Source organism: Antechinus flavipes, chromosome 2, assembly GCF_016432865.1.
Source record: "Antechinus flavipes isolate AdamAnt ecotype Samford, QLD, Australia chromosome 2, AdamAnt_v2, whole genome shotgun sequence".
NCBI lineage: Eukaryota > Metazoa > Chordata > Mammalia > Dasyuromorphia > Dasyuridae > Antechinus > Antechinus flavipes.
This window is the reverse complement of record NC_067399.1, coordinates 580,121,305-580,135,189: the sequence shown is the minus strand read 5'-3', so window position 1 is coordinate 580,135,189 and position 13,885 is coordinate 580,121,305. Positions and strand designations below refer to the sequence as shown.

The 13,885-nt window shown below is 38.5% G+C and overlaps 1 protein-coding gene and 1 pseudogene across 4 annotated transcripts in view; one reads left to right on the top strand and one right to left on the bottom strand.

Moving 5' to 3' along the window:
- Positions 1-13,885, top strand: part of ARMH3 (armadillo like helical domain containing 3) — a 224,625-nt gene that overhangs the window by 58,464 nt on the left and 152,276 nt on the right. For all 4 annotated transcript variants that reach the window (XR_007951113.1, XM_051981286.1, XM_051981285.1 and 1 more), the window contains 5 exons: positions 220-278; positions 1,592-1,657; positions 3,081-3,150; positions 4,288-4,348; positions 11,326-11,414. Coding sequence is in view for 3 of the 4 variants with exons in the window: in XM_051981286.1 (XP_051837246.1) it covers positions 220-278; positions 1,592-1,657; positions 3,081-3,150; positions 4,288-4,348; positions 11,326-11,414 (345 nt within the window). In the remaining variant the exon portion in view is untranslated. The remainder of the gene's footprint in view (positions 1-219; positions 279-1,591; positions 1,658-3,080; positions 3,151-4,287; positions 4,349-11,325; positions 11,415-13,885) is intronic.
- Positions 10,144-11,171, bottom strand: LOC127552295 (GTP-binding nuclear protein Ran-like; annotated as a pseudogene).

Below are 13,885 nucleotides of genomic sequence, written 5' to 3'. Positions count from 1 at the left end.
ATGATTATAGAGATTTCTTGATTTCTTCCTTCCCTCCCCTCCAAAAAAAGACCTCATTCCATACCAGGGATTTTTTAGTAACAAGAAGCAAGGAAGAAATTTTATTTTATGACTTCTTTGACAGGAACAAATATTGTTCCCTCATTTTCTAGAGGAAGTTGGGGGTGTGGGTCCAGCAGCTTTGGGCAGATTTGAGAAGGATTTGTTGTCCCATTGCAGATGAACACCGCCTCCACAGTGGCAAACTTTGTTTGATTATCCTCACGTGCATCGCAGAGGTAGGTTCCTCCAGCCTTTGAGTCATTCTGTCTTTCAAATGTGTTTGCTTTGTTCTGCTTTCTTCTATCCTCTTCTTCTTGGTGTCCTTTGGGCTTAGAAAGAAAGTCACCCTATTTTGGAGAGGACCAAATTAGGCCTTTTGCACTTAGCAAAAGGAAAAAGACACTTCAGTGGCCACAGGAGGGGAAGAGGAGCCTTAGGGGAAACAGAAAGTTAGGCTGTTTCTAGAGTTTGGTGAAGAGCAGGACCCTTAGGGGAAAGCAGAACACGTGTACTTCTTACTAAAAGAGGCACTTATTGATATTTATTTTAAGACTAAAATTTATCCTGAATCCTGATTGTAAGAAAAACAGGACTTGAATTTGTTTGGAACCAAAGTGACAGCTTTGGCTTCCTTCCCTTCCCTTTTCTCTGTCTCTGTCCTGGCCCCTTCCTCTGCCCTGGCCTCAGCCACTGCCCATTCTTTTATTCTGGCCCCCTATTCCTGCTTTTAGCCTGGCCCCTGTTTTTGCCTCTTCCCTGGCCCCTTCTTCTTCTGCTTCTCTCTTGTTCTGACTCTTTCCCTTTTTTTAGGAATTAACAAAAGCAAGAGAATATATAAGGAGTAATCATTTTCCCTAGTCCTCTTATTCTTTCCTTTGTTTCCTTTGGGGAAGGATTAACTATATTTCCTGCCCTTCCAGCCAGCGAAGATGGCCTACTTTCTTCAGACTAGGATTTGTTTGTTACGAAGACTGCCATTTATCTCTGAGAATATCTTCAAAAGAAGTGTTCTTCTGAAAGCCTCAGTGATTTCTTCTAGTTGTTGACGCTGGGCAGGATTTTTCTTCAGAAGGGAATGTCAGGTGTGGGGTCCAAGAGATTTTTCTTGCTGATTTCTGTTGGAAGTCATTGATTTACTGGCTGCTTAGGGCAAAGCCAAGGGGAGGAGATACGGGGGTCAGTGTCATTCTGTGAATTGCTAGTACAGCTCCATTGGGGCCAGTCCAGTCTTTGGCACAACCTTTTAGAATCTTGTGTGGAGCTGTCAATAATAAAACCTATAGCTTAAATAGATGTGAGGGAAGAGATATTTGAGAAATAAATTCCTTTCAGTATTTATCTCAAGCTTTGTCTTTTACCTTTTTACAGTTTGGGATAATAAGGTTGCAGGGCTATATGGGGCAGAGATTACCCAAATAAAATCTCATGGTTTAAAATTTTCTTGCTTGAACTTACAGGGACTGGCTTATTTCTTTAGCCTTGGAATGGACAGATTGCTAGATTAATTCATTTTTCCTTTTCTTTTAACCTCCACCCCCAAACACTCTAGGACCAGTATGCTAATGCATTTTTACATGATGACAACATGAATTTTCGAGTAAATCTTCACAGAATGGTAAGTTGGCTTTTGGTTCCTATTTCTTATCTAAGAGAAACTTTGTTGTTGGAGGAAAGGTTTCTTGGGTGGAGGGGTTAGAAGGGCTATGCAGAGTGACCTTTTCTTAATCTCTCTGCTATTTTTCCATTTGGCCATCCTGGATTCTTACTATGGTATGCCACAGTTTCTTGGTATGACTTAATTGAAAGGAGAGCAGGTTGAGGTGATCATAAGTTATAGTCATGGTGGTTGTTTGTTTTTCGTTCTCAAAGAGAAACATGACATCAAGAAGTCCATGACTTGCAAGTGAATTGAATTTCAGTGAGGTAGGGCTGTGCAAAGTAACCAGCCTCAATCTCTCCCAATCTCAAGTCATTTGGGTCAAGTGGCAAGATAAAGATCAGAAGAACTAGATATGGCTCTGGATGCACTGGAAGACCTTGGCCTTTTTAAGTTAAGATCTTCCCTAGGTCTCGGTTTGATTGAGGCAATACCCATTCATTGATTAAGGATACGTAAGAAATGAGGCAAAGATTGGCTTCTTTTACCTAGTTTAAAATTTTTTTTAAACTGGAAGGGTATAGCTCTCAGAGTTTTTGGCCAAAACAGAAACAATTGACATCAGAACCTAAACTATAACCAAGTGAGGCTTGGGTGGGCCCAATTGTTGGCCAATCCATGAGAGATTGAGTGATTTTGGATTAAGGCATGGTCCTTAAGAAGAAAATCTAGCCTAATTCTACCTTGCAGAGTTTCAGCAATCAAAATTTACATACTTTTGGGTGGAGCACCCTCAGATAAGGGTATGGACTGAGGGAAAAAAGGGAGGGAAAGAAAGAAGGAAAGAATTTTTAATGTGAACCAAAAGGTGGAGAAACATTAAGCCCTGCTATATAGGCTATACATTAAATGGCAATTATTCCTCCAGTGCATCTATAAAAAGAAAAATGTATACATCTATAAGATAGAATTGTCTTGATGTCTTCTTTTCATACTGTTGACGAAACTTGGGAGTGCCTTGTTTTCATCTTCTGTGCAATGGAGGGAATAAAATATTAAGACTTGGTGATTTACCTGAAGTTAGGGGGAGGTTTGAGAGTATCAAGATGAGATTTAGATAGGTTTGCTCCCCGCTTATTCCATGCTTTATTGTCTGAATGAAACTTCTTGTTGCCAGTGTATGAAGATCATTCTACAACACCCCTCCTAGAGATTGCTCCAGAGTCCTTGGGGATCTGTCAACTTGCTGTGAACTGCATTTTAGCTGTAATTCTGTGGTAGCATCTGAGGAGCATGTCTAATCCATTTTCCTTCAAGTCACACAAATGAGAGGCAGTAGCCCTATGGTGATCGATTTTATTTGTGTGAGAAATGTGGTGATGATGCATTAGGTGTCCTTTCAGGCATCCCCTGATTTCCTTTCATCCTTGTGTATTTGAAGCCTATGAGACACAGGAAGAAAGCAGCAGACAAGAACCTTCCCTGCCGCCCTTTGGTGTGCGCAGTGCTGGGTGAGTGAGTGGCGACGCATTTAGGGTTTTCCAGTAACAGCTTTGCATTCTGAAGGTATTCAAAAAGGAGGGCTAGATAACAGCTGATGGTTGTTTCTTCCTCAAGGAGGAGGTTCCTAGCTAGGTTGTTAGAAAGTAGATTTAACTTCCTATTGGACTGCTTCCTTGGCTTGAGAAAGTATATCTAATTCTGTGTTTGCTTAAGCACCTCGTCTATCACTGTGCTCCATAAATGATTCTCTTGTTCATAAGAGAAATGCCTTTCAGTAAGTGAGATGAATGGCCATGGCTCAGCTTGATGTATGGTTCAGCTCTGTGAAATAATCCCATTTCTGACCAAGCTGTCCCAGAATTTTTCCTCCCTTATTTTGGTCTAACTAGTCTGTTAGCTAGAAGTTATGCAGTTTGAAATTTTAGGCAGAGTTCAGATCTGTAGTCTACACTTGGGTAGGATAAGTTGAGATGGAGTTGACAGGCTGACAGGAATGTAAGACTATATCCTGGGTGATCTTTTCTGCTCAGGATACTGAATTTTCCGCAAAGGAATTGATTGTGCTCTTAATCTCATTTCTCTTGGCCATCCAGCTTTGATACCTAGAAACTGTACTTAGCTGTACTTAGGAACAGTAATTAAGACTATATAATAAACCTATATTGACTTAACAGCCTCATTGACCATTTCAGTCAATATCTGTCAAACTGAGCATGATATTGAAATGAGGTAGATCGACAGAGTTGCAGAGCTAAGACTCTGACAACATGGATAATCCATAATTTCTCCTCTGCTTGCCTCATCACCCCATTCTAAGAGAGAATGCTTTCCCTTTGGCATTTTGCATTAGTACCATGGCATGAAATAACTCTACAATGGAATCTCCCTCTTGTGTCTGAATTTATAAGTTGATCAAAGCAGTATCTTGGAAGAGGGAGGGAGATTTTATTTCCTTGTTATCCTCCAGGAGGTAGGCAGGGCACAAGTTCAGTTTTTCAGACAGGAAATTTGGGTGTGAATACAGATATGTTTAGTAGATTTTAGTTGATAATATATGTGAGGAAGGGCTTTTTGTCCAACATGAATACTTATTTCTGGCTTCTTCTTGATCAATCTTTTTTTGTTGTTGTTGTTCACTTTTTTAGATCTGATGGTGGAGTTCATTGTAACACACATGATGAAGGAGTTTCCTATGGATCTTTATGTGTAAGTGCCACAGGCCATTTTGTGTGTTTATGGATCAATCTCATGGAATTGAGTAAGAAGGAAGTAAGAGTCACAAAAGATTTCTAAATATACTTTATTTCCAGAAAATTACATTTGTGCATGTGTGGAAAAATGTCAGAGGGCATTTTTCAGAGTAGATTTGTGCATTTTCCTAAAAGAGAAAAAATATACAAGCTAGTTTGGATGCTGTCAATATCTCCAGTCAACAGAGCAACAGCTCAAAGCAGTCAATTCCAAGCAGCATAAATGTTGCAGTCCAAAAACATGAGATCTCACCAGGTTATTGAGGCAAATTCAGGGCCTTGGAATTCAGTTTCTTGGGGAAGGAGAGTAATTTGAAAACTGAGCTCACTTCTTGTTCCCAGGACCTGGTCTGTGTGACTTCTTTGACTGTTTATGTCTAATGGGTTGGTGTGAGGACATTGAGTAAAATCTTCAGCCCACTAATGAGGATTTACTGATTGTTGCAAATTTTTACAATAAGCACAACCACAAGAAATGAGGAGCTACCAAATTAAAATAAATTCCAAGCATTGTAGGTCCTATTTGTACTTTCGAAGACCTCTTATCTTTTGTGCCCAGAAATAGCAGCACTGAATTAGTTTGGTCTTGGATATAATGTGTGTATTATATTTGCTCCTCATAAAGTGTCATAATTTGGTCTTACATCAGCTTTGGTGCCTTTTTTCTCTTTGGCACATCCTGCCATAATGGAATGTAGCAAGCTTTCTGTGCCCCTTTAATGCCTGGCCTGGTATCTGAGGAGGGAAAGGATTTTACTATTTGAATAGAGAACAATTACTGCTTTCTGAAGGGTTGTAGACTATGTCTCTGATTTCCCAGATCTGAAATAGTGATGAAAATTTTATTGTTGGCTAAGTTTTTTGTTTTTGTTTTTGCTTTTTTCTTTAGGGAATTTACTACCTTTGTTTTAATTCTAGGAGTTATGGAAAGCTCTGTAATGTGCATCAGTCAAGGTTACTGCTTGTTTAAGGCAGGTGGGCTCTGTATCTGGGAAGCTTGGGGATTAGATTTGATTTTCCTAGGTCCTGTAACCCCCACGTCTGATGTTTTGTGTCTTAGGAAATTATGCTTGCAAAGTAATATAGAAAGGTCCTGTATGCCTTGGCAGAAGCAAATCTGCAAGCTCTGGGCTTAGGCAACTTCCTATATGTTGAGCTTTTCAGAGATCCTTTCTCTGTTGCCCTCAGACACTTCCATGTGAAACTTTTTATATCTTTTTTTCCTATTTTTCTGCCTTTTCTCTTATTGAATGTCCTGAAATTAGAGAAAATGGAAAAGAAGATATAAACACTAAGTGGAGCAAGGCTGGGCAGAAGATACCTCTCTCTCTTCATTCTACCACTGGACATGTTTCTTTCCAGTTCCCTTTGCCCTTTTCATACAGGTTTTAGCACTGAAGCATCAAGTCCCTTTTAGGTCAATTTAGTTGATCCCAGCTGATGGCTGCTGCTGCTTCTCTTTTTGTACATTATTTTCTGGTAGTGTATGGCAGAATAAAAAATTGAAAGCAAAATGAATTTTTGCTGTTACAGATAAATTTATAATATGCTTAATGAAATATGAAGAAATGGGGAAAGACTGAATGGAACAGCAGATCATAATACCTCAAAATCTGGGTCAGAAATGAAGCAAATGTACTTTTTGGAGAATGCTTTAGGTAAAGTAAATAGTAATCAAGGCTAAGAAGAAGAGAGGGAAGAAATCAGTTTCTTCTAGAATAGTGAGAGGTAAAAAAGCCTCACTAAACAATTCTGTCTGCTGTAGAAGTCCTAATGCTTATGTTAATGTTAGGGAATTTGGGGAAAAGTAGACTTTGGGGAGAGCAAACTTCTATCTTTTCATTCATTTTGGGAAAGTCTGGACTCTTCTTGTGTCAGACATTCCCAAATCTCAAACAATTGCCAGGGAAAAGATGTATATTTACACAGGAGAATTATAGAAGAGATAGCATATTTGCTTATAGAAGACACATGTGCATAAAAAATCATGCATAAAGAACTAATAAACAAGGGGAAGCTTAGGAGATGCCTGAGTCTCTCAGATGACATTTGTTTATATAGCTCCTTTCATTAAAATCCTGTCTGAGAGAATCCTGCAAGATCAGCAGATCTAATTACAGTATCACAGAAAAAGGAGGAAGTCTCTATGAATAATTTGGCAGACCAGGCAGTGTAGAGAGATATTAGAGAGACCAGTGAGAAATTATTACGAAGGCTTTCAAGGAGGAGAAAATATCACTTTCAGAAAATAGTTTTGATTATTCTACATTTGTAATTGTGCTATGCTTTGAGATCACATAGATATTTATCTATCAGTATCTCTAGACTTGGCTATCACTAGAGAAAAAGTCTGTGACCTCTTTCTGTCCTTTATCTTTCTCTCCTTACCCGAGTTGTGTGTCTGTGAGAGTGAGAACGTACTGAGGAATTAATACCTTTGTCAGTAGGATGGTGGGAACCTAAATTTAGTTATGGGTCCAGTTCTAAGTATCTTAATACATTTATTGTTCTGAAGTCTAGGGCATTAGTTTCATTCCATGCTCTAGAACAGCATTATGAACCATATGATTGATATTCATGGGTATCTTCTTAAGTTTTGTGAAATCAATACTGTCTCAAGAAGGTCCCTTCTGTTCTCAGATCACAACCCAAGAACTCAGAATTCTCAGCTCTACCCTTTTTATTCCTTAAAATTATTTTTTGGAATCCAGTTAAAGCTGCACTAGAGTTGGGACATATTAGAGAAACTAAGAAGCTAGTAGAGAAACCTGGTATGTTTTCTATGTCTGTTCTTCTATTTCTATTTGTTCTTTTCCCCACTCTGCCTATCTTGTTCTTAGAATTATTACAGCTATCTTACCTAATCCATATGTGAAGGGGAATGCTTTCAATACTACTACGCCTGACAAATGATCATCTAGATTCTTCTTTGAGAATTATAAAAATAGGAAGTCCATTGCTTTCTTTCTGTTTTTGGACAGCTCCAATTGTTAGGGAGTGTTTTTTTCAAATCATTATTTCTGTTTGCAATTTCTGTCCAATTGATCCTTGACTTGCCCTCTGGTATCAAACAGAACAAATATAAATTCTTGAATGAATCAGAAAGCATTTATTGAGAGGTTAGTATATGGCAAGTACTATGCTAAGCTGGGAATACAGTACAAAAAGTGAGGTAGGCCCTGTCCTCATTTGACTTACTGTCTGATAGAGGGAGAAAACACATAATAGAATTGTAGTGGCTAGAGAAAGTAGTCTTGGTATGGATAGTTAAAAGTACAGTGACTTGATCCACAGAGCTGTTAATTAACAACACCCTTTCCAAAAGCCACCATATTGTCCATTTCATTTATGTACTTGGAGCAGGAAGTGGAAAGCAGGGGTGAAGAGTAAAATAGAGTATCTATATTGGAAGTAGGCAGATCAGAATAGGGCAGATGAGAAGAAGGCTAAAAGTAAAATGCAGTGTTTTAAGTCTTGAATTTGGCTAGATAAGTTTATATTACTAGTAGTTACTCATCAAGATGCCTCAGCTTTAAGGTGAGAGTTCAAAAGCTAAGTCAATTAACTTACTTAGAAATTGGGAATATGGATTCTATAAATGAGTTATTTGAGGACAGTTATCATGTGTCCCCTAAATTTACTTTCTCTAGTTTACACATCATCTTGTGACATAATTTTCATTTTTTTCCTATCATGATTTTCTTTCCTTAAAAACAGTCTAACCTGTCCAGTACAACTTACCAGTGACCTTTCCACATTGTGGCATCTTTCAATTTAGCAGTCAATGGCCTTTTCAAATTGTGTCATCTTTTCTTTAAGCTTTTTAAATTGAAACACCTTATCCCTCTATCCCTTTTTTGTTGTATCCTTTGTTATCTTTCTGTTTTTCTCTATTGAGACTGACATGTGAACTATCTCGATGAGAAACACTATCCAGTAATGGAAGGAACATCCTCATTCTTTGTTTATAACCTTTAGGTTGTGTGGGTCCATGTCTATAATAGGTTTGCAACTTGTTTAAGGTGAATTGTAAAAGCTGTCCCCACTACTCCCCATCCTTTTCATTTACAGGATAAAGTTGCATTCCCAGGCCTGCTGGCTGAGTCCCCTCTCCAGAGACTTTTGTTGAGTTTCCCCCATGGGAAGAGGAAGGGGGTTAGGGCTTGGAAACTGGAATTAGACATTGGATTCCAAGCAATTTACAGGCTTCCAAACACTAGTGATTTCAAGTATTAAAAATTATATCTAATTGAACATTAAGTTTTGAAATTTAAAATGAAAACAGGAAATGCAAAAGCTAATGCTCTCAAATAAGGGACAGTAATTTATCCACATTGCATAGGCTGAGTATTAAAATGGACATTTAATGGCTTAAATAGCAATCAAAATCTACCTAGCTATAGAATGTATCAAGTTAACATTGCTAAGAGAACTGTAACTTAGCATTTCCTCCTAATTTGGAATGCAGTAATTGTGATAATGAAAGCTTTTCCCCCCCCTTATACATGGACTTTTCTCCTCTTTTGGTAAAGAAGCAGAAGAGCAAGTAAGAGCAAGTTGATCTGAGAAGGGACACTTAATAGTCCAATTGCATTCAGGTTCATGGTTCTCTAAGTAGTGTACATAATGATTTCCCCACCAGCCAACAACCCAGAGAGGTGATGTGCTCATACATGTTATGTAATGTAGGTTCTTAGTTCTTCCCTCTAACCCTTATAAGAAGACCGCAGTAATTAAAATAGGGCTTTTGTGGGGTTAACACAACACTGCTTAAGATTATGAGAGTGCCACATGTTTAACATATATTTATTTACTTGCTAATAAAGGGGTTGGCGGGAAAGGAGGGAGAAAAAATTTGGAACACAAGGTTTTGAAAGGGTGATTGTTGAAAACTGTGCATATATTTTGAAAAACAAAAGCTAAAAAAAAAAAAAAGAGAGAGAGAGTGCCATAACATAATAGGTAAAATTCTTAACTACTGTCCTTATAAAGATATGCTTAAGATTCTTGGTAGAAAGGAAGAAATTCCATTTATATTATAGAATTCTATATGTTTTTATGTTTAAGAAAGAAAGTTTTTTTGTTACCTTTCTCATTCACTGATTTCTGTCTGCTTAGAGATAATCTTTTCTGGTGTGTGTATTGTTGGTATAGAAAATAGCTCTTCAGGATTCCAAAGGTTTAGAAACTCAAGTCTAATTACGTCTCTCAGCAACTCAGTTATGACCCTGTGAGCAGAAAAACCCAACTCTGTTGTTAACTCACCTTGACTGACTCCCCTTAAACAACCTGCTTTCTAGGAAAGTGGCACAGTATTGTGAAGTAGTGGCTATTTAATAGAGAGACTCACAAGGGTGACAGTCTCATTTCTCCAGTGGTAACAGGGGAAGGAGATATTTGAAACACACAGCATTACTGTGATCAAAAGAGAAAAGGGTTAGAATGACAATAACCAACAAGTCACCACTGAATATTGTGGTGGGACTGAAGCAGTCTTATATTTAAAATTCAAGGGAAATGTGATTGTAATCTGAAATGGATAAATATATGGGTCTCAAATAAAAATTATGTTTTTCAAAATGTCACATTTACTGTGAAACCTATTCATCTCCCTCAACAACATCAAGATTAACTATGTGTTCTGCTCAGCTGTATAATAGAGTGACAAACATATTGAACCACTGACATCACAGGACAGTTGTCAGCAGTATAAAATTAAGTTCCTAATGCTGGGCTCCAGCTTCCTTTTTCTTATAGGTCATCATCTTCATCAGTTGTCTGAGTCATCTGAAAGTCTTGCTCATGCTGTGCTGTCAGCTAGATCTGTGACCACATCTGGTGGTACAAGAGCAGACATGCCAACAAACTCCAAATTTGGGTCTTCATTTTATTTTCTAACAAACCAAAGGAGAAGCTTTTCAAAGTTGTAGTTACTTTTGGCCAAAATGTCCCAGTACCAGGGATTCTTCTTCCTGTGGAAGACATGAGGATACTTTTACATACTCTTGCCAGATCTTTATACTGATTAGATACATTATTATATGGAACTCTTAATGTTAAATCATTTGATAATAGTTCACTGTTTGGATAGATTAACCATCTCTCAGGCCACTAAGTTTGTTTTGGCCTGCTATATCCCATAAATTGAATTCAGTGGGACACAAGGGGTGGCACTCAACATTCAGAAGGAGTACATCATCAAATTAACCAAGTTAAGTGCCACTGTGCAACTAGAGTTTTCCAGTACTACCATCATCAACTAATAGAAAGTCTGACCTTGGGTGGGCATTAGCATTTCTGCCTCACTGAATTGTGAGGCAGCATGGTCTGCTAGGTAGAAGGCATATCTTGACATTAGGAAGTTCTCTTTTCAAGTCCTGCTTATGGCATATACTGACTTGGGCAGATCACTTAATATTTCAGTACCTTTAACAACTCCTAGAGACTCAGCTGTACATTTGCCTTGGTGAAGGCTATTTCTGGTAGTTTTCTTGTCATTGAAATCATAGGTTTAGACTAATATAAAATTAAGGAATGGATTTGTTGGCATCTGTGCTCTCTCGTTTCAGGTGTTTTTATTAAATATTAAAGCTTTCCCATTCCTAGATTGCTACTGGGGAATCAGCATCACGTTTTTCTGTCTCATCAATTTTAGAGTTAATGTGTTATATAACAGAAAAAGTACTGCACTGAGACAAGAGAGACCTGGGTTCAAATCTTGCATCAAACATATATGAATAGGTAGCCAGGGGCAAATCCCTTACCTTTTGGAACTTCATTTTTCTCATCTACTAAATGGAGTGAATACTTCTAGAGCCTCCTTAAAGAGTTGTTCTGAGGATCAACTGAGGCAGTGATACAAAACATTTTATAAGCTTGAAAGCCACTCTATATAGTCAGCTGTTGTCATGATTTGTCTTCTTTTATTTACAGGCGCTGCATTCAAGTGGTACACAAACTTCTTTGTTACCAGAAGAAGTGCCGAGTGCGGTTACATTATACATGGAGAGAACTCTGGTCAGGTAACTGCTGCTTCATCCTTGGCCCTTGCCTTCAACCTTTCTTTTGAAGAGCATTGAGACTCAGACTTGATTGTTCCTTTTCTCTTTGTCCTGTTGTAAACACAGTTCATTACTACTTTTTAAAACTAAGTGCCTCTTCTCAAAGGACTTGAGACAGAGGTAGCTGAAGTTATTCTAAGCTTGGGTTCTCCTTTGGTTCCATTTGGTGGCAGCATATAGACTAGAGGGAGGCCTCTGCTCATTTCCACAGGATGAATCTCAGGAAGAATGTCATAGGGAATGGGGCGGGGAATCCTATTCTTTCTGTTGCATCTGGCATTATTACTGTTTACAGACAGTGTAGATTCTACTACTCCCTCCATGCTAGAGACAAAAGCAGCAAATTATAGTGTTTAATTGGGTCGTCTGATGGATTTGACAGTCCAATTGAGCCATTACCACCCTCTGCAAGCAGACTGGGTCTCTTTTAAGGGTGTGCTAATGTGAGTTTCCCACCCCTTTCCTTTTGTGTGGCTAAATCAAAGAGGTAGGGGAAAAAAGAAGAGAGGGCAGGCTTCTGGTCGCAAATGCTAGTGGGTGACAAGTGAGTTTGCTTGGCCCTGATGGCACCACCTCCTGAACTGTCAGAGATGAATAGGGGCAGGAGCCAAGAATGGCTCTGCCTTCCCCCTCTGGGCTCTCACCAGAAGAGGCTGTGTCAGTGTCTGGTGCTGTAGGAAGACCCAGCAGCAATCAGCTTTGTTATATGGAGTTTGTCTACCTTGTTTTGGTGGGTGGTTTCCTCCCAACCCAATTTGACTCTCTAAATTTAGCTCTTCATAAAGAGGAGAAATCTTTAATTATTAAATCTTTAAATAATTAGAAACCTAATTGGGATTAACAAATTCTTTGTAGTTTCTTCTGTGGTTGTGAAAAAGAAAGCTGGAAAGGGGAAAGGGGAGAAAGGAGAGAAGCGGGGAGGGGGGAGGAAGGAGGGAAGGAGAATTATATCTATGGCATGCATGACTGATACTTGGAGAGTGAGAGATGTATGAAATCACTGAATGTGAAAGAAATTTGTACTTTGTAGCAAGTGTGTTGCAAAGGATTATGGTTGCGTTTCCTCAGCAATAAAGTTGTGACTGTCACATTCTGAAAACTGAGTATTGAAGAGTAAAAGCTGGAATTGTAGAGAGAGACAGGGAGACAGAGATAAAACAAAGACAGAGAGAAGAAGAGAGAGAGAGTGTGTGTGTTTGTGTGTTTGTGTGTTGTGTGTTTATGTAGCTGCATGAATTTATAACCACATAAATGCAGTTTGCTTCTTTCCCTAGGACTATTTTGTCCTGTATTCTATGTTGTATTAGTCATTATCATTTATCTTTGCTTGCTGCCTCGTCTGAATTTCCATCAGATCTTATTTTTTCCTTTTATTCCTTGAGTTTTCCCGTCTGTCCTTCTACTCTAGTTTAGGCCTCTGGCTTAAATGATAATTTGAAACTACTTTGTCGTCCTCTTTCTCATTTTTTCCTAAAAACAAAGGCATAAATCTATCACTTCCATGCTCAAAACCTTCATTGTCTCCCTCTTGTCTCTAATACAGGCTTTTAAAGCCTCCCATAAGTTGGTTCTAGCCTTTCATTACAGTCATACTTCATATTACTCTCCTGTATTTATTCTTCTGGTCATATCAGACTACTGGCTGTCCATTGAATTTGATATCTTATCTCCTACCTCTATGCATTTGCACAAGCCCTACCCCATACCTGGAATATACTTCCTTCTTCTACTTTACCTTTTAAAATCCTACCTTTCTTCTCAGTTCAGTTTAGGGCCCACATCTCTAAAGCCTTCCCTGGCCCTCTTATTGCTCACTCTTCTCAAATTACTTTGTATTATATTTATTTGTATATGTATTTTATTTCCTATCTCCTAACTATAGTATAAGTTTCTTGAAGGTAAAGATCTTTTTCATTTTTTTCTTTATATTCCAAGTGCTTGACAGTTTGCTGAATTGTTGCATCTTCTTCACCTCAGCCTATGTGTATGTAATCTATTACTTCTTTTATTTTCCCATTATAGAAAGATATTTTCTTATCTGGCACCAGACTGGCCTAAACATTAATTTTTCCTTTTAGGCTCTTTAACCTAGCCTATAAGTGGGCCATGCTTCTTTGATCAGGTGAATGATGGTAGGTGAATCACATAGTCAGCTGTGGATCTGAGTAGTGCCAGGGTTCATTGCAACATAGCAGAAACAGTGTCAGAACTGAGAGTACACGTGTGACTCAGGACATTTTAGGATAAATACACATTCCCCAAGAAGAGGAGGTGGCATTTGGGTGCTTTCTTGCCTGCATCTATATAGGATTCTAGATATGCTTTCGAATTATCCCCCTATGATCTCAAAATTTTCCCACCATAAAAAGGTTGCTCTTCTCTTTGCCAAAGGCAAACTCCTCTTCATCCATTCTACTTCCTCTGTCAGATTA